The following is a 25,718-nucleotide window of genomic DNA, read 5'->3' on the forward strand; positions in this document are numbered from 1 at the left end:
ATGAAAGCTACATTTAATTGCAAATCAACATATTTTAATGGTTACCAACCAATGACAATCAACCTCTTTTTAGGAAAATTGAAAGTACAAATGCAAAACAAGATTTAAAATTGATTATTTAAATCAAGGTTTGCTTCTTGCTGATTCAAACTCATGATTTACATCACTTCGATTTAAAATCAATCCACCCTGATGAAAAGGGAGTTGTTAGAGCAACAGAAACAGTTTGACTCTTTCCTCCTACCAGTCCATATAGGATACTCCTGAGGGAATTCTGTGCCACTGCACATGTGCAGAATTCATGTCCCCTGCAGATTTCTTTGCTTCCCACTGCATAGGCGCTGACTTCTTCTGGCGCTGGTGGGTGCTCGACCCCCACCAGCCCCGCCCTGACTCCACCCCTGCCCCGCCCCCTCCTGCCCCCATTCCAGCGCCTTCCCCAAAGTTCCCACTCCAACTCTACCCCCTCACTGCCCCATTCAACTCCTTCCCCAAATCCCCACCCTGGCCACGCCTCTTCCCCGCCTCCTCACTTGAGCGCGCCATGTTCCTGTTCCTCCCCCCTCCCTCCCAGAGTTTGCTACAGCTGTTTGGCAGCAGCAAGCGCTGGGAGGGAGGGAGTAGTGGAGACACAGCACTCAGGGGAAAAGATGGAGGCGGAGGAGGAGGTGACACAGGGGGGTGGGGTAGGGAGCTTAGCTACCGGTGGGTGCAGAGCACCCATTAATTTTTCCCCATGGGTGCTCCAGCCCAGGAGCACCCACGGAGTCGGTGTCTATGCTTCCCAGCAGCGAAGGCACATTGTTTTGGGTGCCCCAAGCAGCCAGAAGAGAAGTAAATCACTGCAGGGCAGGCAGGGCTGGGGATGCCCTGCTGGGTGATCTCCTACCATCGTGCAGCCAGTGGCCTGTGGCAAAGTCCGGAGGTGACCTGAACAATGTATCAGATTCGGGTCATGGGCAGCCTGTGGGCATAGACTGAGCTGTTCAGTATCAGGGATGAAGGTCAGAGACAAATCCAGGGCCAGGCCAGGTCAAAACTGCAAAGTCAAAGTCTGTCACCAAATTGAAAGTGTGAGGCGAGTATCAGGGTTGGCCCAAGCCAAGGTCAGCAATGGTCTTAAACTGAAGACAATACACCAGGGATCAGGGTAGGGAGTTGAGCATAGATCAAGAGCTGAGAATGTGTGATTGAGAAGCTGTGAGACAGGAAGTGCAGAGGTCTGCATTGCTCAGACAACTCCCAGAAATGGCTTCCCAGTTTGTATGGGGAGTGCCAGCCAATCAGGAAATCAGAGAGGGCTAACGCTCATGTCCCTTGGGGTGGGACTTCCTGCATGGCTTAGCATTTCAGTACCTATTAGTAGCAACCTGCCTGGGACTCTGGTGGTAACAAGGAAGCTGCACCTCCCTTGAATCCTTGAGACACTAGTTCTATCACTCTTCTGGTGGTTAAAAACTTTCCCAACAAGAAAGGAAATGGGTACAAAAGATAGAGCAATCAGCTAAAGAAGTGCCACAGTAAGGAAGTCCACTGAACAAAACATTAGTGGGAAGAGAGCTGTAACAGTGTGATAAATCATGAGGGAAAAGCTGCAACAGCAGAGATGCAGTCAGATAAGTGATCATCACAAGAGAATGTGAGTGAGAAAATTGCCTAGGAAGAAAAGAGTGTTTGCTGTAAGCAAAGAAGCCTGGCAGCTAAAAAGGAGACGAGTTAAGAGAGGAAACCAAAAAGAAGTATCATCCAACAGAAAAACTTTTCAGCCTTTGGGAAGAAGGTCAGATTATGCTGATCTCACAGATGGAGGGAATAGCTCAGACTTTACGTAGTGCACTGAAGTATTTCTATTTGCCAGAGTTGACATTACAAAATAATTGAGGCGGTGGACAGGATGGAAGTGATGGAGTGTGGGTGTCAGGGATGCTAGAGAGGAAGAAGAGGTTGCAGTAGTCAAAATGGGTGCTGATCAGCACCTGAACAAACTTTAACCATCTGGATAGAAAGGAACAATTGGATTTTAGAAATGTTTTGGGGAAGTAGCAGCAATATTTTGACATCACCCCGCTCCTTCTTGATCAAATAATATTCCTGTAGCTACTACAGCAAGTGCTTACTTGGAAAACAAGTATTTACACAGTATTTTGTATTAGCAGCTGTCCAGAATGTGGTAAATGTTTTGTCCTTTTTGAAAAAGAATTAATAGAATTATTTACTTTTCATTTCATTTCCCCCCTCACGTGTTTCTTTCTGAACCCCCACCTCTTGCCACACACCCAGTCTTCCTTTCTTCCTGCCTCCCTAGATGTAATTCCCATATGAATGTTCCTTTTCAGGGTGGCAGCTCCAATCCCTCTGGTAGCTCTGATTCGTGAGGGAGGATCTTGCTTCCCATCCCTCCTAACAGAGGTAACTAGACAGGGTCTTTCGTGTTTCCAGCTACTTTTACCAGACTCCAGGCTGCTCTTCACACTGAAGAGCATGAAAGCATTTAAAAGAAATCAAAATCAAGGATAAACCAATATCATGTCACTTACCACCTATTGCAGACTCCCACAAAATGATCTACAGAGCCCTACATGGAACTCACCTTGGAAATCTCTGTGCTAAATAAGCCCTTTCCTTCCTTTGTGTTGACATTTTTTCAGATATTTCTAGACTTATTTCCATCAGCCATCCTTTGGCACAACTTATCCAAGTTATCATAGATAGGGCTGTTAGGTTAGCGTCACCTATTATTAAGATTACCCAATGCTTCTCACATTAAGACCCTGTTTTCAGTAGCTTATAACGTTGCCAAAAACTTTAAATGTCTGGTCTCAAATTTTCCATGGTGGTTGTCAGCCCCAGACTGAATTTTTACAGAAAATTTCAGTCTAAATATTTCAGTCATTTCTGAGAATGAAGCTAGGTAAAATATTTTGCCCATGTTATAAATTTCCGGAATCTTTTCTTTGAGAAGCTCTAGCACAGGGGTTCTCAAACTGGTGGTTGAGGGGTCGCGAAGTTATTACATGGGGGGTCGCGAGCTGTCAGCCTCCACCCCAAACCCCGCTTTGCCTCCAGCATTTACAATGGTATAATGGTTTAAATATATAAAAAAGTGTTTTTAATTTATTAGGGGGGTCACACTCAAGAGGCTTGCTGTGTGAAAGGGGTCACCAGTACAAAAGTTTGAGAACCACTGCTCTAGCATATCCATGCTATTGAACAGGGATTTTAAATTTGGCACGGTGGTCATCCTGGTGTCAAGCAAGCATCTTTTGTCATCCCTGTTAATCTTTACAAACTTTAGTCAAGTCATAAGCCTTTGAAAAACAGCAATTTGCACATGTTCAGTAGACATTTGCTAGGGCTTAGCAGCTAAATACCCTGAAGATTCCATCAAAACTAAGCATGCTCCAGCTTGGGGCTCATGATGGCTTTCCCTATTGTTGCAGCTCTGTGCTGGGTCCAGGCACTTGAACTGAGAACTTGGAGACCTGTCTCTCCTGTACTGTCAATAACCCCCCAGCCAGACCCAAGCAGCATGTAGGGAGAAGTTGCCTGATTTGAATGCATTATGATAAAGTCTTTACATTGTCTTTACATGATCACATACTTTCTACACAGGATACCTGCCTCATTAAGTGTACAGGATGGAGCTCCTCTGGGGAAGAAACAGGGTTGTGTACCGAAAAGAATGTTTTCTGTGGGAACCCTGCTCCATTTGTTGCAGAATTTGGAAGGTGTGTAGTGAATGAGGCAGGGGACTGCAGGAACAGAAAGGAGGATCTCACAGTTAAGGCAGCTGCATGCTGCCCTCAATAATGGGATTCTATCCCAGCCTCTGCCACTGGTAACTGTGTGTTCCTCATTTTCTAGGTGCCTCCCTTGAAACTCTGGGGTCTGATCTGCAGAAATGTGGAGCATTCATAGAGGCAACTGAAGTTATTAGGAGCTGGGATTGTAACATATACAGTGCGATATAATGCTAAGTAATCTGAACAATCAGATCGTAGGTATCTCATATTGGGCACCCAAAATTAGTGGACATTTTTTACCTTAGCCTCTCTGTGCCTAAGTTCCCCATCTATACCATGGAGTTCTTACCCTAGGTTCATCTCACAGAGGTGTTGTAAAAGACAATTAATCAGTGGTGTGAAACACTTAAATACTCTAGTGACTAGTGCTATAAAAAAGAAGAGGAAATTAATAATTCTCTCTTCAGAGCAGGGTTTGAATAGTGTGCAGTACATTAGGCATGAGATTCACACACTGAACACAAATTATTGCACAGCTGCTCATTAAGTGAGCCCCATCCATCTGTGCACTGAATGAAGGATGAGAACAGTAGAAAAAATAGTACAAGATCATGTAATTGAAGACTGTCATAACGCATAAACACCAAGGAGCCAAATTAAGGTTGCACAGACAAGGACCTGATTGCAAGGACTTGATCTAGGCCACAATTCAGCAACAATGGCTGCAGGGCTCCTCCTGCTTCAATGTGTGTCTGGCTGGCTGGCTGTCTCTCTCTCTCTCACACACACTTTCATGGAGACTGCAGCCTATAGCCATAGCAATGACTCTAACAAATTTTTTTTCAGATGTATCTGGCTACACCGTTTTGTGATAACTGATGGCTTTGGCCTACTTTTAACATAATATGTCCAATCTACACTCATTAACATTACTAGAAATTTCCCATATACATTGAGAGAATACACCCCAAAATGCCCATCTATAGATGAACTTACCCTGGCTGCGTGTCATTTGTTACGCAATGATAGGTAAAAGTTCCAAACATCTGAACTCCTAGAATTCCGTACAGAAGCAGAAAGAATAGAAGGAAAATTGAAACACTCCAAATCTGCTCTCCAGAACGCCTGGTAAGAAGATAAATATTACATTACATATTAATAAATAAAAATTAACCACCAGAAAAATTTATTTAGTATTTGTATTACAGCAGCACCTTGATGCCCTCGTAATGGACCCATTGTGCTAGGTATTGTTCAAACACACAACCAAAATATGGTCCCTACCCCAAAAATCTTATAATCTAAGTACACACTATAAGACTGGCCATACTCGGTCAGACCAATGGTCGATGTAGCTCAGGATCCTGTCTTCTGAGAGAGGCCTGTGCCAGGTGCTTCAAAGAGAATGAATGGAACAGGGCAATTATCGACAAGAGGCAAGAGATACAGACAGGCAGACAAGTACAAGAAAACAATGAAACAATACACCATTTTATACCACATGGCTTCTACCCACAAAGACATGGCAAAAACAGCTGACATTTCAAAAATAAATGAAAAAAAACCCACCTGTTAGAAAGACCTATTTCTTTATCCTGAAATATGGCATTCCTTCCCTAAAATTATGTTGTGCTACAATGCAGACCAAGCGATATTTAGTGCTGTAAAAGTGAGCTTTAAAATAGGTTATCAAATTCAATATTTGGACTAGAAATGGCAGCCAAGATTTTTCCAAAAAGGGGTGCTTGAAGTTAGGCTTCAATCAATACTGGCACCTACATAATAGCTTAATTTTGAAAGTGCTGAGCTTCTAGCAGATTCCAATTGCTCCTATCCTACATTTTTAACTTATCATTTTCCCCCTCTCCCTCTGAGATCTGTGAATTTGGATACTTAGGACCAGATCCTCAGCTGGAATAAATCCAAAGTGCAAGAGGACCCCATGAGAAGCTGATCCATGGTAACTAAAGCAACCAGGCCATGCAGGAGAAGAGATTAGTTTTTTTAAAAAAAGACATAAAATGGATAAAAAACTCTCATATTTTTCTGACTGGGTTTTTCTGAAAAATCTGATAAATACAGAATACATGATAGTGTAGCAAAATTAATCCCCAAAGGGGGCCAATAAACTCCTCATTCTACACCACCCCATTAATCATTTTGTATAATGCAGCTTGACTCTGTCTGTAAAGGTAGGATGGCTTATCGCCAGGAGTCCAAATGTAAATGAAGAGAGATATAATTAACTCTCAATATGATCTCAATTATCGTTTCATAAATAATGTCATGATTTTAAGGTTGATAATCCAGGACCTTCCTGGTTTAGATAAAAGATGTATGTATCCTACTTAAAAACTGGAAATCTCCTCTTCTCCAAGGGATTCAGCTCCCATTTTTAATCTTTATTGGACTTGAAACACCAGGCCTTAACACCTCCTATTGGCCCAGGACTAAATTTAATCCATACTGGGCCTCAGCACAGTGTAGTTTCTGAGAGTGTGGGGCGGAGAAGACAACTCTGAAAAAAAAGACTAAATATTTTTGTGTCGAGCTGAGCATTTTTTGGTGTGGATAAACTGTTGGATGTTTGAAGCTGATGGGTGGTTTCAATGTCAGAAGCAATCCCAAAGGATCTGGGTGAGTGCAGAGTGGGCAGAGTGCAGATGAAGTGGTTAAACATACTTGATAAATGCTATTTATCACATAGCTCTACAACAGGGACCGGCAACCTTTGGCATGCAGCCCGTCAGGGAAATCTGCTGACAGGCCAGGACAGTTTGTTTATCTGCAGTGTCCGCAGGTTCGGCCGATCGCAACTCCCACTGGCTGCAGTTTGCCATTCCAGGCCAATGGGGGCTGCAGGAAGCAGCGGCCAGCACATCCCTTGGCCCGCACCGCTTCCTGCAGCCCCCACTGGCCTGGAACAGTGAACCACGGCCAGTGGGAGCCGCGATTGGCTGAACCTGCAGACGCTGCAGGTAAATAAACCGGCCCACCAGCGGATTTCCTGATGGGCCGCGTGCCAAAGGTTGCCGATCCCTGCTCTACAATGTATCAGCTGGCTATTACCATCACGTGCTATGCGTGATATTTATTACAGTTTAGTGTGTATGTGTGTCTTATTGTTTTAAAAAAGATATATGTAATAGGAGCACCCACACTTATCTCTAGATGCTCCTTCCAATATGTAAAGGTCAATGGAGCAGATCAAAAATTCTCACAAAAAATGTTATCTGTTTTCTGTCTCTCTTATACTGGCAGTTGATATTTTTCAAAAATGCACAATTCTGACAATTTTTTTTGTCCAGGTTTAAATCTTACAATCAGATTTTATATTCGGTTCTTTAATCCTCCACCCAGCTGCTTATACAATCATGTTAAAGAACATTTTAATTTTAATTTATGTTTACAGATAAATTATTCACTTACTTTAAAATATTTGTTATCCTGGTTCTTGGAAGCTCAAAGCGAAAATATATCCGGAATGCTCGAATCATAATAAGAGGCCTTGGAATCCGCAGCATGCCCCAGGGTGACATCTGATCAACTATCTCAGCGATTTCAAACACCTATGATCAAAAGAGGAGGGATGTTTCTACTATTCCTGCACAGTCCACAGCAGAACTAAAATTCATTTGCAAATTTAACACCATTAATCTGGGCTCGAATAGAGACTGGGAGTGGCTGGCTCATTACAAAAGCAGCTTTGCCTCTCCTGGAATTGACAGCTCCTCATCTATTATTGGGAGTGGACTACATCCACCCTGATGGAATTGGCCACGTCAACACTGGTTCTCCACTTGTGAGATAACTCCCTTCTCTTCAAGTGTCAGTATATTTATGTCTGCATCTGTAATTTTCACTCCATGCATCTGAAGAAGTGGTGTTTTACCCACAAAAGCTTATGCCTAAATAAATCTGTTAGTCTTTAAGGTGCTACCAGACTCCTTGTTGTTTTTATCAGTACTCTTGTAACAACGTTTGTATTTGTGGATTCACATTTATGAAGGCAGCAAAACTATTTTCATGATAACATTTTTCACTTTCAATGTCCCTTTTGGATTGAAATTTTCCTTTTTAAACTTTTCTTTTTTAAAAAAAGAAAGTTTAAGAAAAATCCTCTCAGCCATTTTTGAATTATCTTAATGAGAAATAAAAATATATTCCACCCATGTTCCTAATCCTTCTAACTCAAACAACTCAAAAAACTTCCAGCGGTATATGCAAGAAGTCTTGAAGAGGGATCTCTCGATCTCTCTCTCTCCCTGTTCTTTGCTAAGAATGAAAAGTTTTCTTTTCCAGTTAATGAAATTAACATCTGAAAATGTTGCAAAGACCATGAATAGATTTTCACTGTTACAAAAATGCACACACATAGCCAGCTAATCACACTGTGTTGTGGGATATCTTGCAGACAACAGATTACTTCAGGGAATTTGGAAGCATTCTGAAGAAAAATATCCAAGCCATCTTCTGTGAGATTCTTCCTGTCCCGCAAGCAAAGGAAGACAGAAAGCAGAAGATTCTGGAAGTCAATCACTGGCTCAGTAAGTGGCGCAGGGTGAAGGGTTTTGCTTTCATGGAACATTGATCCACCTTCTTGGGGGTGAGGAGACTGTATAGTATACCTAATGTTCCATGTTTTCTGTTTTTACCTATTTTCACTGTTAAATTACCAGGTTTTTTTATTAAAGGAGTTCAGGTTTTTACTAATTCACACCCGTTTATCAATCCACTCAATATTTTTTGGGATACTTATTTTTGTTAAACACTAATGCAGTCCAGGATTGTTGTGTCCTGCAGCTCTGAGACTAAAGCAGTTCCGCAGTGTAAAACACAGAATACACACACGGTGGAGACTGGAAAAATCAAAAAACATTAATATCACACTACGATTGGCTCACAGGGAGATGCTACCCACCTATTTCTTTGCATCCATTTAGTGTGGCACTGAATTTAAACAATCAATCCTCAACAGATAAAGATAAAGTAAAAAGGTAAACATGAGACAAGAACACAAATGTATGCCTGACTACCAACAAGAAAACCAGTGCTTTGCAATGTTCAAGAAAAATAAAGATCAGAGTGAAGAGGATGCATTGTGTTGCATGTACTGCAGCACTGAGGTCAGTACTCATGCCAACAGAATAAAGGAGCACGTTGAAAGCAAGTGACACAAGCAGCTTAAAGAAGAAAGTGAGCTTCAGGATAGTCAATATCAGGAGCTTTCACCACGGCTTTAATGAAAGAGAGGTCAGAGCATGATTGTGTCAATGAATTTGTGTGCGCTCTTTGTTTCGCAGGACAACTGCTGTTAATTGCAGAAGGGCCTATTGGTGACTTTGTACGACAATACTGTCCAGCAGCAAAAACCCTCCCTAATGCAGATAACCTCACTCGTTAAGTATTTGAAAGAAAATGACAATGCTTTAGTATCTAAACTGATGGAAATGTGGTATCTAGTTTGATTTTTTACAAGTCTCTTGATGCTTTGGACTGTCCAATTCTTGGCCTTTTCTTTTCGTTTTTTATTTCAAAGCAAATAAACCTGCATTGTTTTGTGCTGATGTGACATTCATACCCTCTGCTGACACACATTTTGTTGATGCAGCAATAACTGACATGTTTGAGATGTACCAACTAACTTGGGAAAACATGGCCACAACTAACACAGATTTTGCTTCCTAGATGGCTAAGTTTGCACGGGAGATAAAAATCAGAAACCAGAGCTCCTATGTATTACCTATCCTGCTCGTTTGATTAAGATTGCACTACCAGCAGCTACTGCTATGGAAGAAATGAAAGATGTAAAATCTTGCATCACTGGATTCGGGGCCATTTTCAAGTATATGAACAAGTTGAAGGCTTTGTTTTATATAGTGTGAGACGAGTGCAGAGCCAACTGCCAATTAGCTACCCCTGTTGTGCAACCTCAGTGCATGAGCTTGTACTTCACTGCCTGTCATGTAAATAATGTGAGGACTGTTCTAATGCATCTCCTAGATCATCCTGAGTTTGTTGGTTCTAAAGAAGAAACTCTGAAGAGACTGGCAAATAACAAAAATGACGGCCAGATTCTGCACACCTAGGTAATGTTCATTGTTGAAATTTGGAATCACTGTGTGTTTTCTCCAACTACTGCCAACACGTTTGCCAATACACATTTACCTGCTCCTGACAACCAAAATTTCAGGCGAATTGAGCACTAAAACTGCAGGAGAAACAAACGGCGAGAAAACCCAGCTGTTTCAGAAATCCTTCCAATTCCAGATCAGGAGAAAACCAAAAAAGCATTCAAAACCTTCAGCACTCAGCTAGAAATGGGAGAAGAGCATGGCCTGCAATCTGAACCCCAAAGTGTTTGGTGCTGAAGATTCTTTTTGGAATGTCATCCAGGAGTTGCACCCCTTCCTCGAAGTGAATTTTGTAGCAGACTATGACCATTAAGCCAGAATGTTTCAACCATTTGCCACTAAAGATTACATTTCAAACCTGAAAAGGGAATTTACTACTTACATGAACATGCCTAACCATGACAATGTGAAACTAGATGTGCTGGCTTTTTGGACCAGTTATCGAGACACATTTCACAACTTCAGCAAAGTGACACGGCAAGCTTTGAGTCTACCTGCTGGATCTATTGATGCAGAGAATTTATTTTCGAAGTCGGACTACCTCCAGTATAGCAAGAGGCTCAACATGAGTGAGGATACTTAGAAGAAAATTATGTGAGCATATGCCAACCAGGATTACTGGAACAACTACTAACTCTAAGACAGACAAAAAATAACTTTTTTATGTTCAAAGGTTCAATTATACTATAGTAAAATGTGTATATTATGAAATGTTTTTCTTTTTCTTTTTCCCCTCAATTTTTCATTTTAATTTTTTAAACCTAATTTCATCCCAGTTTTAATGTTTATTTTCCAAACACTGAGAAATTCCTGAATTTTTTTTTTTACAAATAAAAATTGAAAATGAAGAACACTAAGTATACCTCAGTAGAAGAGGGACCAATCTCTTTGGGGACAGGCCAGCTAGAGTAATCAGGACAGGATTAAACTAATAGCAAAAGTGGAAAGTAAAAAAAAGATGAGTGCTCAAGTAGCACAAAATCAAGATGTTGAAAACAAAATTAATCAAGGAACCAGAGAAAATGAAGAGAAGAAATTCTTGCATTGCCTATATACTAGTTAGCAGCCTGGGAAACAAACAAAAGGAATTGGAACTGCTCATTTATTAACATAAATTTGATCTAGTTGGTGTTACTGAATCCTGGTGGGATGATTCAAACAATTGGAATGTTAAAATCAATGGATCTATGAAAAACTGAAGAGCAAAAAGAGAAGGAGAGTTGCATTCTATGACAAAAATGACATTAGTTGTTCCCGAGTCACTGATAACACAGAAGAAAATGATCACGAATGCTTATGGATCAATGTCCTAACAGAAAAAATACAAGATGGGGTATTAGTTGGTGTCTGCTACAGACCACCAAACCACACTAGGAACCAGGATAACCCATGTCTTTACACAACTATCTTTTAATGTGTAGGAAGAAAACTGTGTGATCATGGGGGACTTCAATCTGAGTGACATATACTGAAGGTGTCACGCTGCCAATAATAGAACAGTTTAGATGACAATTTCCTAACTCAAAAGGAAGCCCATTGCAGAGAAGCTAAATGAATTCTTTGCATTAGTCCTCAATGCAGAGGATGTCAGGGAAATTCCCACACCTGAACCACTCTTTTTAGGTGAGAAATCTGAGCAACTGTCCAGGATTGAGGTGTCATAGAGAGGAGGTTTTGGAACAAACTGATAAATTAAACAGTAATAAGTCACCAGGACCAGATGGTATTCAGCCAAGAGTTCTGAAGGAACTCAAATATGAAACTGCAGACCTACTAACTTTGGTATGTGACCTGTTATTTAAATCAGTCTCTGTACCAGATGACGGAGGACAGCTAATGTGTTGCCAATTTTTAAAAAAAGGTTCCCAAGGCGATCCTGGCAATTACAGGCCAGTAAGCCTAACTTCACTACCAGGCAAACTGGTCGAAAGGATAGTTAAGAAACAGAATTACCAGACAAATAAATGCACACAATTTGTTGGGGAAGAGTCAAGGGAAATTATGCTTCACCGATCTATTAGAATTCTTTCAGGGGTGTCTACAAATATGGGGACAAATGTTATCTGGTGGATATAGTGTACTTGGACTTTCAGAAAGCCTCACCAAAAGCTCTTAAGCTACGTAAGCACTTGTGGTATAAGAGGGAAGGACCTCTCATGGATCAGTAACTTCTTAAAAAGACAGGAGGAAACGAAGGGTAGAAATAAAGGTCAGTTTTCAGAATGGAGAGAGGTAAATAGAGCAGTCTCCCAAGGATCTGTACTGGGACCAGTGACCTTCAAGATATACATAAATGAGCTGGAAAAAGGGATAAACAGTGAAGTGGCAAAGATTGCAGATGATACAAAATTATTCAAGGTAGTTAAATCCAAAGCTGATCACAAATTGTTACAAAGGGATCTCACTATTGTGGCACATGAATTTCAGTGTTGTCAAATACAAAGTAATCTACATAGGAAATCATAATGATGGGGTCTAAATTAGCTGTTGCCACTCAAGAAAAAGATCTTGGAGTCATCGTGGATAGTTCTGTGAAAACATATATTCAGTGTGCAGCAGCAGTCAAAAAAGCTAACAATGTTAGGAACCAACAGGAAAGGGATAGATCATAAAACAGAGAATATCATAATGCCACTACACAAATCCATGGTACACCCACACCTTCAATACTGCAAGCAGTTCTGGTTGTCCCAACTCAAAAAAGATATAGGAAAGAGGCATGAAAAAAGCAATAACAACAACAAAAAATATTAGGAGCACGGAATAGCTTCCATATGAGAAGAAATTAAAAAGACTGGGACTTTTCATCTTAGAAAAGAGATGACTACGGGGGATATGACTGAGAGCTATAAAACATGACTGGTGTGGAGAAAGTAAGGAAGTGTTATTCACTCCTTCTTGTAACACAAGAACTAGGGGTCACCAAGTTAAATTAATAGGCAGGAGGTTTAAAACAAACATAAGGGAGTGCTACTTCACACAACACACAGTCAACCTGTGGAACTCAGTCACAGTGGATTTTGTGAAGGTGAAAGTATAATTGGGTTAAAAAAAGAATCAATGACTATTAACCAAGATGATCAGAGATGCAAACCTAAGCTTCTAAGCACCAGAAGCTGGGAATGGACAACAATGAAGGGATCACTCGTTATTTGCCCTGTTCTGTTCATTCCCTCTGAAGCATCGGGCATTGGCCATGGTCGGAAGACAGGATACTGGGATAGATGGATCACTGGTCTGACCCAGTATGGCTGTTCTTATGTAAAAAGTGTTGCAGCCAACATGGGGGAATTCTATATTAAAACTTGTCCTAACACATAAAAAGTAACTGGTCACAGAACTGAAAATTAATTGTACCTTAGGTACGAGTGATCATGACTTGATCACATTTATAATGTACAAGCAGAGTAAAGTCCAGACCAGTAATATATTTATGTGTATACACACACACACACAGAGCTCTTTAATAGGCCAATTTCAAAAAGCTGAAAACAATTATGAGCCATATCAGATGGGAGGAAGAATTTAATGAGAAAAAAGTGAATGATAATTAGGAATCATGTAAGAACATCTTACTAGATGCCCAAAAAGCTACAGTCCCTACAAATGAGGAAGTAATCCATGCTAGTTAAACAACCAACCTGGTTTAGAGGCAAAGTGAAGGCAGCTGTAAAAAATATATATATATATAAAATTAATGGAAGAAAGGGAAAGTTGATAGTAATGAATATAAATCAGAAGCTAGGAATTGTAGAAAATTGATAAGGGAAACCAAATGACAGAAAAAGAACTCTAAGACTGGCAGAGTTAAGGACAATAAGAAGTTTTGAAAATATATTAGGGCCAAAAAGAATCCTGACAATGGTGTCCATTACTAAATGGAAATGATAGAATTATCACTAATAATGCAAAAAAGGAAGGGGTGTTCAATAAATGTTTCTGTTCTATATCTGGGAAAAAACAGATGATGCAGTCTCGTCCTATGGCGATAACACTCTTTTCATTCCACTAGTATCTCTGGAGGATGTTAAACAAATGCTATCACAGTTACACATTTTTAAATAAGCAGGTCCAGATAACTTGCACCCAAGAGTTTTAAAACATCTGGCTAAGGAGTTCACTGCACCATTAATGTTAATTTACATATATCTTAGGGCACTGGAAAAGATCCAGAAGACTGGAAGAAAGCTAATGTTGTGCCTGTCAGCCTGACATTGATCCTGGGCAAAATAATGGTGTGGCAGATATGGGACTTGATTAACAATGAAATAAAGGAGGGTAGGGTAATTAATGCAATCAACATGGGTTTATGGAAAATACATCCTATCAAACTAACTTGATATCTTTTTTTGATGAGATTACGAGTTTGGTTGATAAAGATAATAAACTGATGTATATACTTAGACTTCTGTAAATTGATTGACTTGGTACCAGATGGTACCACTTGGTACCACTTTGCTTAACAAACTAAAACTATATAAAATTAACACTGCACGTATTAATTGGATTAAAATCTGGCTAACTGATAGGTCTCAAAATGTAACCATAAATGGGAGCTCCACTTTAGGTGTCTTGGTGCCCTGCACTTGTAATCTGAAATTTGTAGTAGCAGTGCCCCAGTTGGCTGCGCACATGCAGCAGCCGTCTCATGTCACTCTGAGAAGTTACCTCTTGTGCACAGCCAACCAACCCCCAGTTCCTCCTCTACCCCAGAGGATCATCCCCTCAAAGTAGAGGGGATGGGGGGGGGTAGTGGAGCACCTAGAGTGACAACCATCTCGAAGAACCTCAGTTACTCCACAGGGTGAGTAACTTTCTCTTCTTCTTCGAGGAGTGTCCCTGTGGCTGCTCCCCTTTAGGTGAGTATAGAGCAGCGCCCCTCAGCGGAGTTGGTTTATTAATTGTGGCTAGCACCAAGAGTCCAAACTGTGCATCTGCAGTTGATTGTTGCTCGAGAGCGTAGTGTTTAGTAAAAGTGTGAGCAGAGGCCCAGGTAGCTGCTTTGCAAATGTCCGTGATGGGTAGGGTAGTGAGAAACACTATTGATGTTGGTTTCAGAGTAACAGCCGTGTTAGTCTGTATTCGCAAAAAGAAAAGGAGTACTTGTGGCACCTTAGAGACTAACCAATTTATTAGAGCATAAGCTTTCGTGAGCTACAGCTCACTTCTTCAGATGCATATCGTGGAAACTGCAGCAGGCTTTATATATACACAGAGAATATGAAACAATACCTCCTCCCACCCCACTGTCCTGCTGGTAATAGCTTATCTAAAGTGATCATCAGGTGGGCCATCAGGTGGGCCATGTTGATAACGCTCTGGTGGAGTGTGTGCGAACTCCTGGTGGAGCAGAGGTTGTTCTGCTGCTAACACAAATGGATACAGCCCGATATCCATCTCTGTTTAGAGATGATCTGACCCTTTGATCGCTCTGTTATAGAGAGAAAGAGACAAGACGATTTTCTAAATGTTTTTTTTTGTTCTAGGTAAAAGGCTAGTGCTCTGCAGACGTTGAGTGTATAAAGAGCAGCCTCCCTGTTGTTGGCATGTGGTTGGGGAAAAACATAGGTGAGTATATGGGTTGATTTAGATGAAAGGGCGAGGCTACCTTGGGTATGAATTTGGGCTGCAGCCATAGGATCACTTTGTCTTTGCAGAATGTGGTATAAGGTGGGTGTGCCATTAAGGCACTTAGCACTCCCACCCTTCTTGCCGACATGATGGCAAAGAGGAAGGCCACCTTCATCGATAGATGTAGCAATGAACAAGTCGCTATGGGTTCAAATGGTTTCCCCATGAGGCTACAGAGGACGAGGTTAAGGTCCCACTTGGGCGTAGGGTCTTTTAGCATTGGGTAGGTATTCATCATGCCTTTTAGAAAACACTTAGTTGTTGGATGAGCGAATATAGTGCCTCCATCCACGTTATCATGTAACAAGATGATTGCAGGCAGGTGTACTCTGATGGAGCTGTTGGAGAGCCCCGATTTTTTAAGACCCAATATATATTCTGGGTGGTGAGGCCAACCCTGGGCAGTGGGGTCGACCGTGGAGAAACATGGTTAGCCTCAAACAAGATGCAAAATCATGTCCACTTCTGTGTATATGTTTTTCGTGTGCTTAGTCTGTGACTGTTCAAGAGTATGTCTTTAACTTCCTCAGAATAGTCTTTGTCAATACCCATTAGCCACAGAGAAAACAGGCCTTGAGATGGAGAAGAGCTAGACTGGGGTGACTGATGTGTCCTGAGTCCTGTGTCAGGAGGTGAGATATTAAAGGGAGGGTTCGAGGTGGTTTCACTACCATCTGTCTCAGGTATGGAAACCATGTTTGTCTGAGCCATGTAGGCACAATGAGAATGACCCAGGACTTGTCTTGCCTGATCTTGTCTATAACCCGACTCAAAAGTGGAATAGGAGGGAACGCCTACATTAGCGGCGCCTCCCGTTTCATAAGGAGGGCATTGCCCAGAGAGTGGCGTCCCAGCCCTGCTTGGAAGCAGTATTGAGGGCACTTTGCGTTGTGAGCTGTGGCAAATAGGTCTACAGCAGGGAATTTCCACAGGGTGAATATGGCGGTGAGGGTTGCATAGTCCATCTCCTACTTGTGGGTTTGTGAGAAGTCTCTGCTCAGTTGTTCCGCTGTGGTGTTCTGGTGTCCCGGCAGGTAGGATGCCAAGATGTCCATGTTGTGGGAGATGCACCAAATCCAGAGGTGTACTGCCTCCATGCACAGAGGGTTTGATTGGGCTCATAGGCGCCAACTCCGTGGGTGCTCCGGGGCTGGAGCACCCACGGGGAAAAATTAGCAGGTGCTCCGCACCCACAGGCAACCTAGCTCCCACTGCCCCCACCCCCTCCTCGCCTCCCTCTCTCCCACCCCAGCGCACCACGTCCCCGCTCCTCCCTCTCCCTCCCAGTGCTTCCAGCCCGCCCGCCGCCTAACAGCAGTTTGGTGGTGCTTAGGACTTTCCGGGAGGGAGGGGGAGAAGCCGGGACATGGCGTGCTCAGGTGAGGAGGTGGAGAAGAGGCGGGGTGGGGGCGGGGAAGAGGGTGGAATGGGGGCAGGAAGGGGGCAGGGCTGGGGTGGGAAAAGGCAGGGTGGGGTGAGGACTTTGAGGAAGGGGTGGAATGGGGGTGGGGTGAGGGCTGTGCAGGGGCAGGAAGAAGCAGGGCAGGGCCAGGGGCACAGGGGGACATCGAGCACCTACCGGGCAGAGGGGAAGTCGGCGCCTATAATCGGGCTCCCCCTTGGCAGTTTATGCAGAACGTGTGTGCTGTGTTGTCCGTAAGGACTTCGATAGTCGTGCTGTGGATTAGAGGAAGAAAATGCTCACATGCGTTTCTGACTGCTCTTAGTTCTAGTATGTTTATATGCAAGTTGACTTCTGCTGCTGACCAATGACCCTGGATCGTGTTGTCGCCCAGGTGAGCTTCCCATCCCATGGGGGAGGCATCCCTGGTGATCGTTATTGTAGAAACTTTCTGTTGGAATGGGACACTCGAGCAGACATTTTATGGGTATGTCCACCACTCAAGGGAATCCTTTACCTTGCAGGGCATGGTGAGCCGCCTGTTGAGGGAGTGATTGTGTGGTATATAGCAAGTGCCAAGCCACGCTTGTAGGCATCTCATATGTAGTCTGGTATATTTGACAACAAAAGTCGTAGCAGCCATGTGCCCCAAAAGTTGTAGGCACATCCTGGCTGACCTTTGTGGGCTGTCCTTGACCATAGTAATCAGAGTGGTTAAGCTGAGGAAGCACTGTTAGGGTAACCTTGGTGTTGCTGTGAGGCAGTCGAGATGGGCCCCTATAAATTCCAGTTGTTGGACAGGGACCAAGGTGAACTTCTAAACATTTATTTGAAGCGTGAGGTTCATAAAGAGCGTTATCGTGGTTTGTGTGGCATCTAGTGCTGCCCGCTGTGTTGATGCTCTTACCAGGTAGTTGTCCAGGTATGGAAAAATCATCACCCCCAGTGAGCTACCTTGGAGAAGACCCTGGGGGCGGTTGACAGTCCGAAGCGTAGCACTTTGTTTTGATAATGTTGACGTCTTAGAGTGAAGCGCAGGAATCTTCTGTGTGGCTGCGTGAATGATGATATGAAAGTAAGCGTCTTGTAGGTCGAGAGACAGGAGCCAATCTCCTTTCTCTAATCCCAGAATTATCATCGATAGGATCACCATTCTGAATCGCTGCATTCTCACAAACTTGTTGAGTTTGTGTAAATCCAGAATGAGTCTCAATCCACCATTCTTTTTCTGAATGAGGAAATAATGAGAATAAAATCCTCTTCCCCTGTGTTGAGCTGGTACTGGTTCCATGGCTCCTAGTTGCAGGAGGTGGTTTATTTCCTATTGTAATAGGGGCTCGTGAGAGGGGTCCTGAAGAGGGACGGGGAAGGGGTATTGGTAGGTGGGACAGAAATAAATGGGATGAAGTAACCCTGCTGGATAATTTCCAGGACCCATCTGTCTGTGGTGATGTTGTTCCAGACTAGGTAATATGGTGACAGGTGGTCCCCGAATGGCGTTAAAGTGGGGTTGAGATCTGGAAGTAGAGAGCGTAGAGGTCTCGGGCCCTCAACCAGAACTTCAGAACGATTGCCTGGAGGTAGAAGGCTGGGATGTGGAAGGCTGGTCTTGATTCTGCCTTTGTCCCATCTGCCTCTGTTTGCAGAGTTGGATATAGTGTCTTTGGGGCTGAGAGTATGGTGCGGCCCAGAATTTTTGGTTGTAAAACCTGCCCTGCTTTTTCTGTTTCCAGGGACATAGATGCCAGGAGTCTTTAAGGTGGCCTGGGAGTCCTTCAAAGTATGCAAGGACACATCAGTGGATTCGGCAAACAGTTTCTGACCCTCAAAGGGTAGGTCCTCAACCATAGCCTGTACCTCCCTCAGGAATCCCGATTGGTGGAGCCAGGATGCCTGACACATGACACAGAGGTCAGAATGAAGCAGGCTGCTGTGTCCACGGAATCGAGAAAGGTTTGGAGGACCATCCTTGTGATGAGAGAGCCTTCAGAAATGTTGGACTTATACGCTTCTCTCCTGTCCTCTGGGAGATGTTCAATAAAAGATGACAATGTAGAAAACAGGTTGTGTGCGTATTTTGCAAGCAATGCAGAGTAATTTGCGATGAGGAATTGCAAGGTGGTGGAAGAATAGGCTTTGCACCCAAAGAGGTCTAGCCTCTTCCAGTCTTTGACGTAAGGGGTGGTTCTTGACTGTTCCTGTTTGCCCCTCTGATTTACTGCCTCCAAGACCAGTGAATTAGGAGTGGGGTGGGTAAAGAGAAATTCAGTCTTTTTTGCCAACACATAATATTTTTTGTCCAACCTTTTGCAGGAAGGAGGGGCTGTGGCTGGCATCTGCCAGATGGTTTTTGCAAGGTTCATTATGGCAGCATTAATAGGCAGTGCTATTTTTGCTAATGGGGAAGCCTGGAGAATGTCAGTGAACAGATGCTGGGTCTCAGGGAGCTCAGACAAGGAGATGTTGAGGGAGTCCACTACCCTCTTAAAAATGTCACGAAAGGACATGAAGTCATCCCCCGAAGTGGGGGGCGTGGCATGAGTGTTTCATATGGAGACGAAGATGAGATATGCGTAGGTGCCAAGGTGTCTCCTTCAGGTGCATCCTCCTGCTCTTCAGTCCCCTCATCCTGGACCTCTGAAGGTGCTGGATCCGTTGGTGAGGGAGGGCAGGGTGGGTTAGGAGGTCTAATGTTCTGGGCCCTATAGATGGCCCATGGGTCCCAGTATGGCCAGGTGGGTGGGAGGGCCATAGGAGGTGACAGCCGGGATTGGGTCTGCCAGGCTCACGCATCTATCAGTGGCTGATGATGTGAGGGCCCTGCTTTAGGAGAGGAGTGGTGAGGGGTGTACATCCCTGTGTCGTCCTCCTCATCATCATCACTGAAGAGAGGTGGCGCTGAAGCCCCTGGGGTGATGATCTGGCTTGGTCTGGGCCTTGCTGGGGTACTGTCTGTACCGAATAGGGGGGTCCCTGGCATAGAAGAAACTGCCAGGTTTCTTTTCTTTTCTTTTCTTTTCTTTTCTTGTGAAAAGTTGTGGTACTGGGAAGCTCATTGCAGTGGATGGCAGTGCAGTCTGAGAGAAGAGGGTCAGAACTGACAGTGCTGAGATCATAGAATCATAGAATATCAGGGTTGGAAGGGACCTCAGGAGGTCATCTAGTCCAACCCCCTGCTCAAAGCAGGACCAAGCCCAACTAAATCATCCCAGCCAGGGCTTTGTCAAGCCTGACCTTAGATATTTTTAAGGAGATTCCACAACCTCCCTAGGTAACGCATTCCAGTGTTTCACCACCCTCCAAGTGAAAAAGTTTTTCCTAATATCCAACCTAAACCTCCCCCACTGCAACTTGAGACCATTACTCCTCGTTCTGTCATCCGCTACCACTGAGAACAGTCTAGAGCCATCCTCTATGGATCCACCTTTCAGGTAGTTGAAAGCAGCTATCAAATCCCCCCTCATTCTTCTCTTCCGCAGACTAAACAATCCCAGTTCCCTCAGCCTCTCCTCATAAGTCATGTGCTGCAGTCCCCTAATCATTTTTGTTGCCCTCCGCTGGACTCTCTCCAATTTTTCCACATCCTTCTTGTAGGGTGGGGCCCAAAACTGGACACAGTACTCCAGATGAGGCCTCACCAATGTCGAATAGAGGGGAACGATCACGTCCCTCGATCTGCTGGCAATGCCCCTACATATACATCCCAAAATGCCATTGGCCTTCTTGGCAACAAGGGCACATTGTTGACTCATATCCAGCTTCTCGTCCACTGTAACCCCTAGGTCCTTTTCTGCCGAACTGCTGCCGAGCCATTCGGTCCTTAGTCTGTAGCGGTGCATGGGATTCTTCCGTCCTAAGTGCAGGACTCTGCACTTGTCCTTGTTGAACCTCATCAGATTTCTTTTGGCCCAATCCTCCAATTTGTCTAGGTCCCTCTGTATCCTATGCCTTACGTCCAGCGTATCTATCTCTCCTCCCAGTTTAGTGTTGTCTGCAAACTTGCTGAGGGTGCAATCCACCCCATCTTCCAGATCATTTATGAAGATATTGAACAAAACCGGCCCCAGGACCGACCCTTGGGGCACTCCACTTGATACCGGCTGCCAACTAGACATGGAGCCATTGATCACTACCCGTTGAGCCCGACAATCTAGCAAGCTTTCTATCCACCTTATAGTCCATTCATCCAGCCCATACTTCTTTAACTTGCTGGCAAGAATACTGTGGGAGACCGTGTCAAAAGCTTTGCTAAAGTCAAGAAACAACACGTCCACCGCTTTCCCCTCATCTACAGAGCCAGTTATCTCGTCATAGAAGGCAATTAGATTAGTCAGGCATGACTTGCCCTTGGTGAATCCATGCTGACTGTTCCTGATCACTTTCCTCTCCTCTAAGTGCTTCAGAATTGATTCCTTGAGGACCTGCTCCATGATTTTTTCAGGGACTGAGGTCAGGCTGACTGGCCTGCAGTTCCCAGGATCCTCCTCCATCCCTTTTTTAAAGATGGGCACTACATTAGCCTTTTTGAAGTCGTCCGGGACTTCCCCCGATCGCCATGAGTTTTCAAAGATAATGGCCAATGGCTCTGCAATCACATCCGCCAACTCCTTTAGCACTCTCAGATGCAACGCATCCGGCTCCATGGACATGTGATCGTCCAGCTTTTCTAAATAGTCGCAAACCACTTCGTTCTCCACAGAGGGCTGGTCACCTCCTCCCCATGCTGTGCTGCCCAGTGCAGTAGTCTGGGAGCTGACCTTGTTCGTGAAGACAGAGGCAAAAAAAGCATTGAGTACATTAGCTTTTTCCACATCCTCTGTCACTAGGTTGCCTTCCTCATTCAGTAAGGGGCCCACACTTTCCTTGACTTTCTTCTTGTTGCTAACATACTTGAAAAAACCCTTCTTGTTACTCTTAACTTCTCTTGCTAGCTGGAACTCCAGGTGTGATTTGGCCTTCCTGATTTCACTCCTGCGTGCCCGAGCAGTGTTTTTATACTCTTCCCTGGTCATTTGTCCAACCTTCCACTTCTTGTAAGCTTCTTTTTTGTGTTTAAATCTCACCAGCCAGACACGCAGGAAAGAATTTTCTGTAGTAACTCAGATCCCACCCCATCTAACATCCCATCCCAGGCCACTGGGCCTATTTACCACTAATAGTCAAAGATCAATGAATTGCCAAAATCACGTTATCCCATCATATCATCTCCTCCATAAACTTACTGAGCTTAATTTTGAAGTCAGATAGGTATTTTGCCCCCACTACTTCCCTTGTAAGGCTGTTCCAGAACTTCACTCCTCTGATGATTAGAAACCTTCGTCTAATTTCAAGTCTAAACTTCCTGATGGCCAGTTTATATCCATTTGTTCTTGTATCCACATTGGTATTGAGCTTAAATAATTCCTCTCCGGTATTTATCCCTCTGATATATTTATAGGGAGCAATCATATCTCCCCTCAGCCTTCTTTTGGTTAGGCTAAACAAGCCAAGCTCCTTGAGTCTCCTTTCATAAGACAGGTTTTCCATTCCTCGGATCATCCTAGTAGCGCTTCTCTGTACCTGTTCCAGTTTGAATTCATCCTTCTTAAACATGGGAGACCAGAACTGCGCACAATATTCTAGGTGAGGTCTCACCAGTGCCTTGTATAACGGTACTAAAACCTCCTTATCCCTACTGGAAATACCTCACCTGATGTATTGTGGCTATTGCTACTCATGTTGTTGCTTGCAGTCTATATTCCCAAGTAGTAAGAAATCTCCCCCCCCACACACACACAATATGAAATGCCTGTTGAAGGAACCTTGTTTCTAATCTACAGATCACCACAAGTCATGCAAACAATGTTACAAGAGTCCCTCCAAGACCCACGTGCAGTATTTACAAGAGATAAATGAAGATCTACATCAAAAACATCCAAGGAGACATTAAAATGATTAAAACTGTTTGTAGAGAAATAATTAATGTTATACAGAAGGCCAGTTGGGCCCTAGAATAGAAGGTACTGCACTCCACAGTGAAACACAAAGTGAAAATGGATAATAGAAATATTAGTTAACATAACAAACAATTAGCTTGTGGAACTCACTGCTACAGGGTATTATTGAAGCAAATAATAGTACAAGGGCTATCAGTCCTTGTATTTTAAGACATAAAATGATAACTGGCTTGGGTCAAGAACAGCATCCTCTCCCAATAATACAGAATTGCACAATTAGGTATATTTGCTCCCCCTCCACCCCATATTCACCCCTGGAGGTGTACGGACAAGAGATCTTGCTGAGTTGTGTATGTACAGCAGGTGGCTCCATTATATTGATCAGTGCCGGGATATTCTTCAGCACGGTCAGTGCACGGGAGCTTGGCTTTAGAACGCGCACCTGACTGAGAGCCTGCCTGTACCAGGTTCTTGGCTCCTCGAGAAGTTTTGGTACCAGACATTTCCGGTGCCTCTCAGTCTGAGGCTCTTGGTGCCATTGGTACTGGGGCAGATTTTTCACCAGGAGACCATTTCCTTTTAGGCAATCTCGCTGTGGCAATGAATAAGACCAGTGTTTGGTCGCCTTTTTAGGGACAAGGTCCTTAGAAGCGGTCTTGGTAGTGGAGCCCTTGTCTGTGGCTGCTGCTGGTAACCATTGGCCAGGAGGCATCCTGGATTCTGGCCTGAGGAATTTCACCATCATTAGTCATTTAAATTGGAGATCCCTGGATTTCTGTGTCCTGGCAGGCAGTTTTTACAATGAGGACACTTTTGAGGAATATGGATCTCTCTGAGACAGTGGATGCACTGAGCATGGCCATTTGAAACAAGTATCGATAGCCTGCAGGTCAGGCAGCATTTAAATCCAGGGGAACCGGGCATGCCTGAGGAAGGGCCAGCTCTGGAAAAAAAACAGGGTAGCCCATTTTTATTCAGTCATCGTTGATGGGGCCCGCCGCATGGCGGAAGAGGGGAAAACTACACAATTTTTTTTTTAAAAAAAAGATATTGAAGCAATTAAAGACTAACACTAACCAAAGTTAACTAGGATTTAGAGAATAAAAGAAAAAGAAGGAATATGAACTATCTACAGAGTTGAAGAGGAGCTGCTGTCGCTCCGACTCAAGCCAAGGGCGGTAGAGAAGGAACTGGGGGTCGGCTGGCTGCACATGCAAGGTAACAGCTCAGAGCGGCGCAAGACGATTGCTATTAAAAATCTCCAATTATAAGCGCAGGGTGCCAAGACACCTAAAGCACCCACAGAGACACTCCTCAAAGAAGAAGGATTGGTTCTTGGCCCTACACTACTTAACATATTAATCAATTACCTGGAAGAAAACTAAATCATCATTGATAGTGTGTCAAGATGACACAAAAATTGGGGGAGTGATAAATAATGAAGAGGAAAAATCGTTGATTCAGGGCAATCTAGATCATTTGGTAAATTGGGCACAAACAATATGTTTTAATATGGATAAATGTAAATGTATACATCTGGGAACAAAGAACACAGGCTATACTTACAGGATGGGGGACTCCATCTTGGTAATCAGTGACTCTAAAAAAGATTTGGGAGTCAAGGTGGATAATCAGCTCAACTTGATCTCCCAATGTGATGCTATGGCCACAAGAGCTAATGAGAAGCTTGGATGCATAAACAGGAGAATCTTATGCAGTAGTAGAGAGGCTATTTTACTTTTGTATTTGGCACTGGTGAGACCACTGCTGGAATATTGTACCCAGTTCTGGTGCTCACTATTCAAGAAGAACGTTGATAAATTGGAGAGGGTTCAGAGAAGAGCCACAATAATGATTAAAGGATTAGAAAAAGTGTCTTACAGTGATTGACTTAAGGAGCTCAACAAAGAAAAGATGAAGGGGTGACTTCATTACAGTCCATAAGTACTTACGTGGTGAACAAATAGTTAATAATGGGCTCTTCAAATTAGCAGAGGAAGTTATAAGACGATCCAATGGCTGGAAGTTGAAGCTAGACATATTCAGAGCTACATTTTTAGACTAATTAACCATTGAAACAATTTAGCAAGGATCATGATGGATTCTCTGTCACTGACAATTTTTAAAATCAGGATTAGATGTTTTTCTAAAAGATGTGCTCTAGGAATTATTTTGGGGGAAGTTATATGGCCTGTGTGATATAAGAGGTCAAACTAGATGATCACAATGGCCTTGGATCTATGAATGTACTAGGAAATGTTCTGTAGGGATCACTGACAGAGTGCAGACTAGATTACAGTGTTTGGCCATTTAAAAATCAGCATTTCTCCACTTTTACCACACAGGTGTATGAGAGGTATCACAGTTTCCCCTGTACTTAAATTGAAAATAACTGTATGTCTCAGATGTGGTAATTGTGCATGGTTATGTACCTTAAAATAACTAGTTTTTTGAGATGTTGTAGTCAGTGTGGATGCACACCTAGAGTGGGATCCACACTGACACATACTTGAATAAGATATGATGACTTTTAAATGGCAATCATGACAGGTCTTTTCCATCTCTAATCATTAATCGAGTCCTGCCTGTAGTCCTTGATCCGTTCTTACTCAGGAAAAACTTCCTCTGTGCTGAATGATGAGGGATTGTATGGGTCGGCAAGACAGAATACTTCCTATACTGTAACTTTATGTGAAATGTGAACAAGTTAACATTGCTATGGAAACGTTTTGGGGTTTTTTTTTAATTTCCTCTGTGTTTTATTTTAAATCTGTGACATTCCTTCTAATATACAACACGTTGAATTTCTGAACAAGTTTAAAATTAAGGACATGTCCAAATTAAATAAATTCACACCGGTGAAACATCAATG

General features: G+C 43.3%; 1 protein-coding gene across 11 annotated transcripts in view; it reads right to left on the reverse strand.

The window, feature by feature from the left end:
• NALCN (sodium leak channel, non-selective) overlaps positions 1–25,718 on the reverse strand; it is a 345,527-nt gene that overhangs the window by 280,678 nt on the left and 39,131 nt on the right. For all 11 annotated transcript variants that reach the window (XM_078853491.1, XM_078853490.1, XM_078853489.1 and 8 more), the window contains 2 exons: positions 7,173–7,312; positions 4,740–4,868 (listed from right to left, as the gene is read on the reverse strand). In XM_078853491.1, the coding sequence (XP_078709617.1) occupies positions 4,740–4,868; positions 7,173–7,312 (269 nt within the window). The remainder of the gene's footprint in view (positions 1–4,739; positions 4,869–7,172; positions 7,313–25,718) is intronic.

Source organism: Lepidochelys kempii, chromosome 1 (genome assembly GCF_965140285.1).
Source record: "Lepidochelys kempii isolate rLepKem1 chromosome 1, rLepKem1.hap1, whole genome shotgun sequence".
In the NCBI taxonomy this organism is placed as follows: Eukaryota; Metazoa; Chordata; order Testudines; family Cheloniidae; genus Lepidochelys; species Lepidochelys kempii.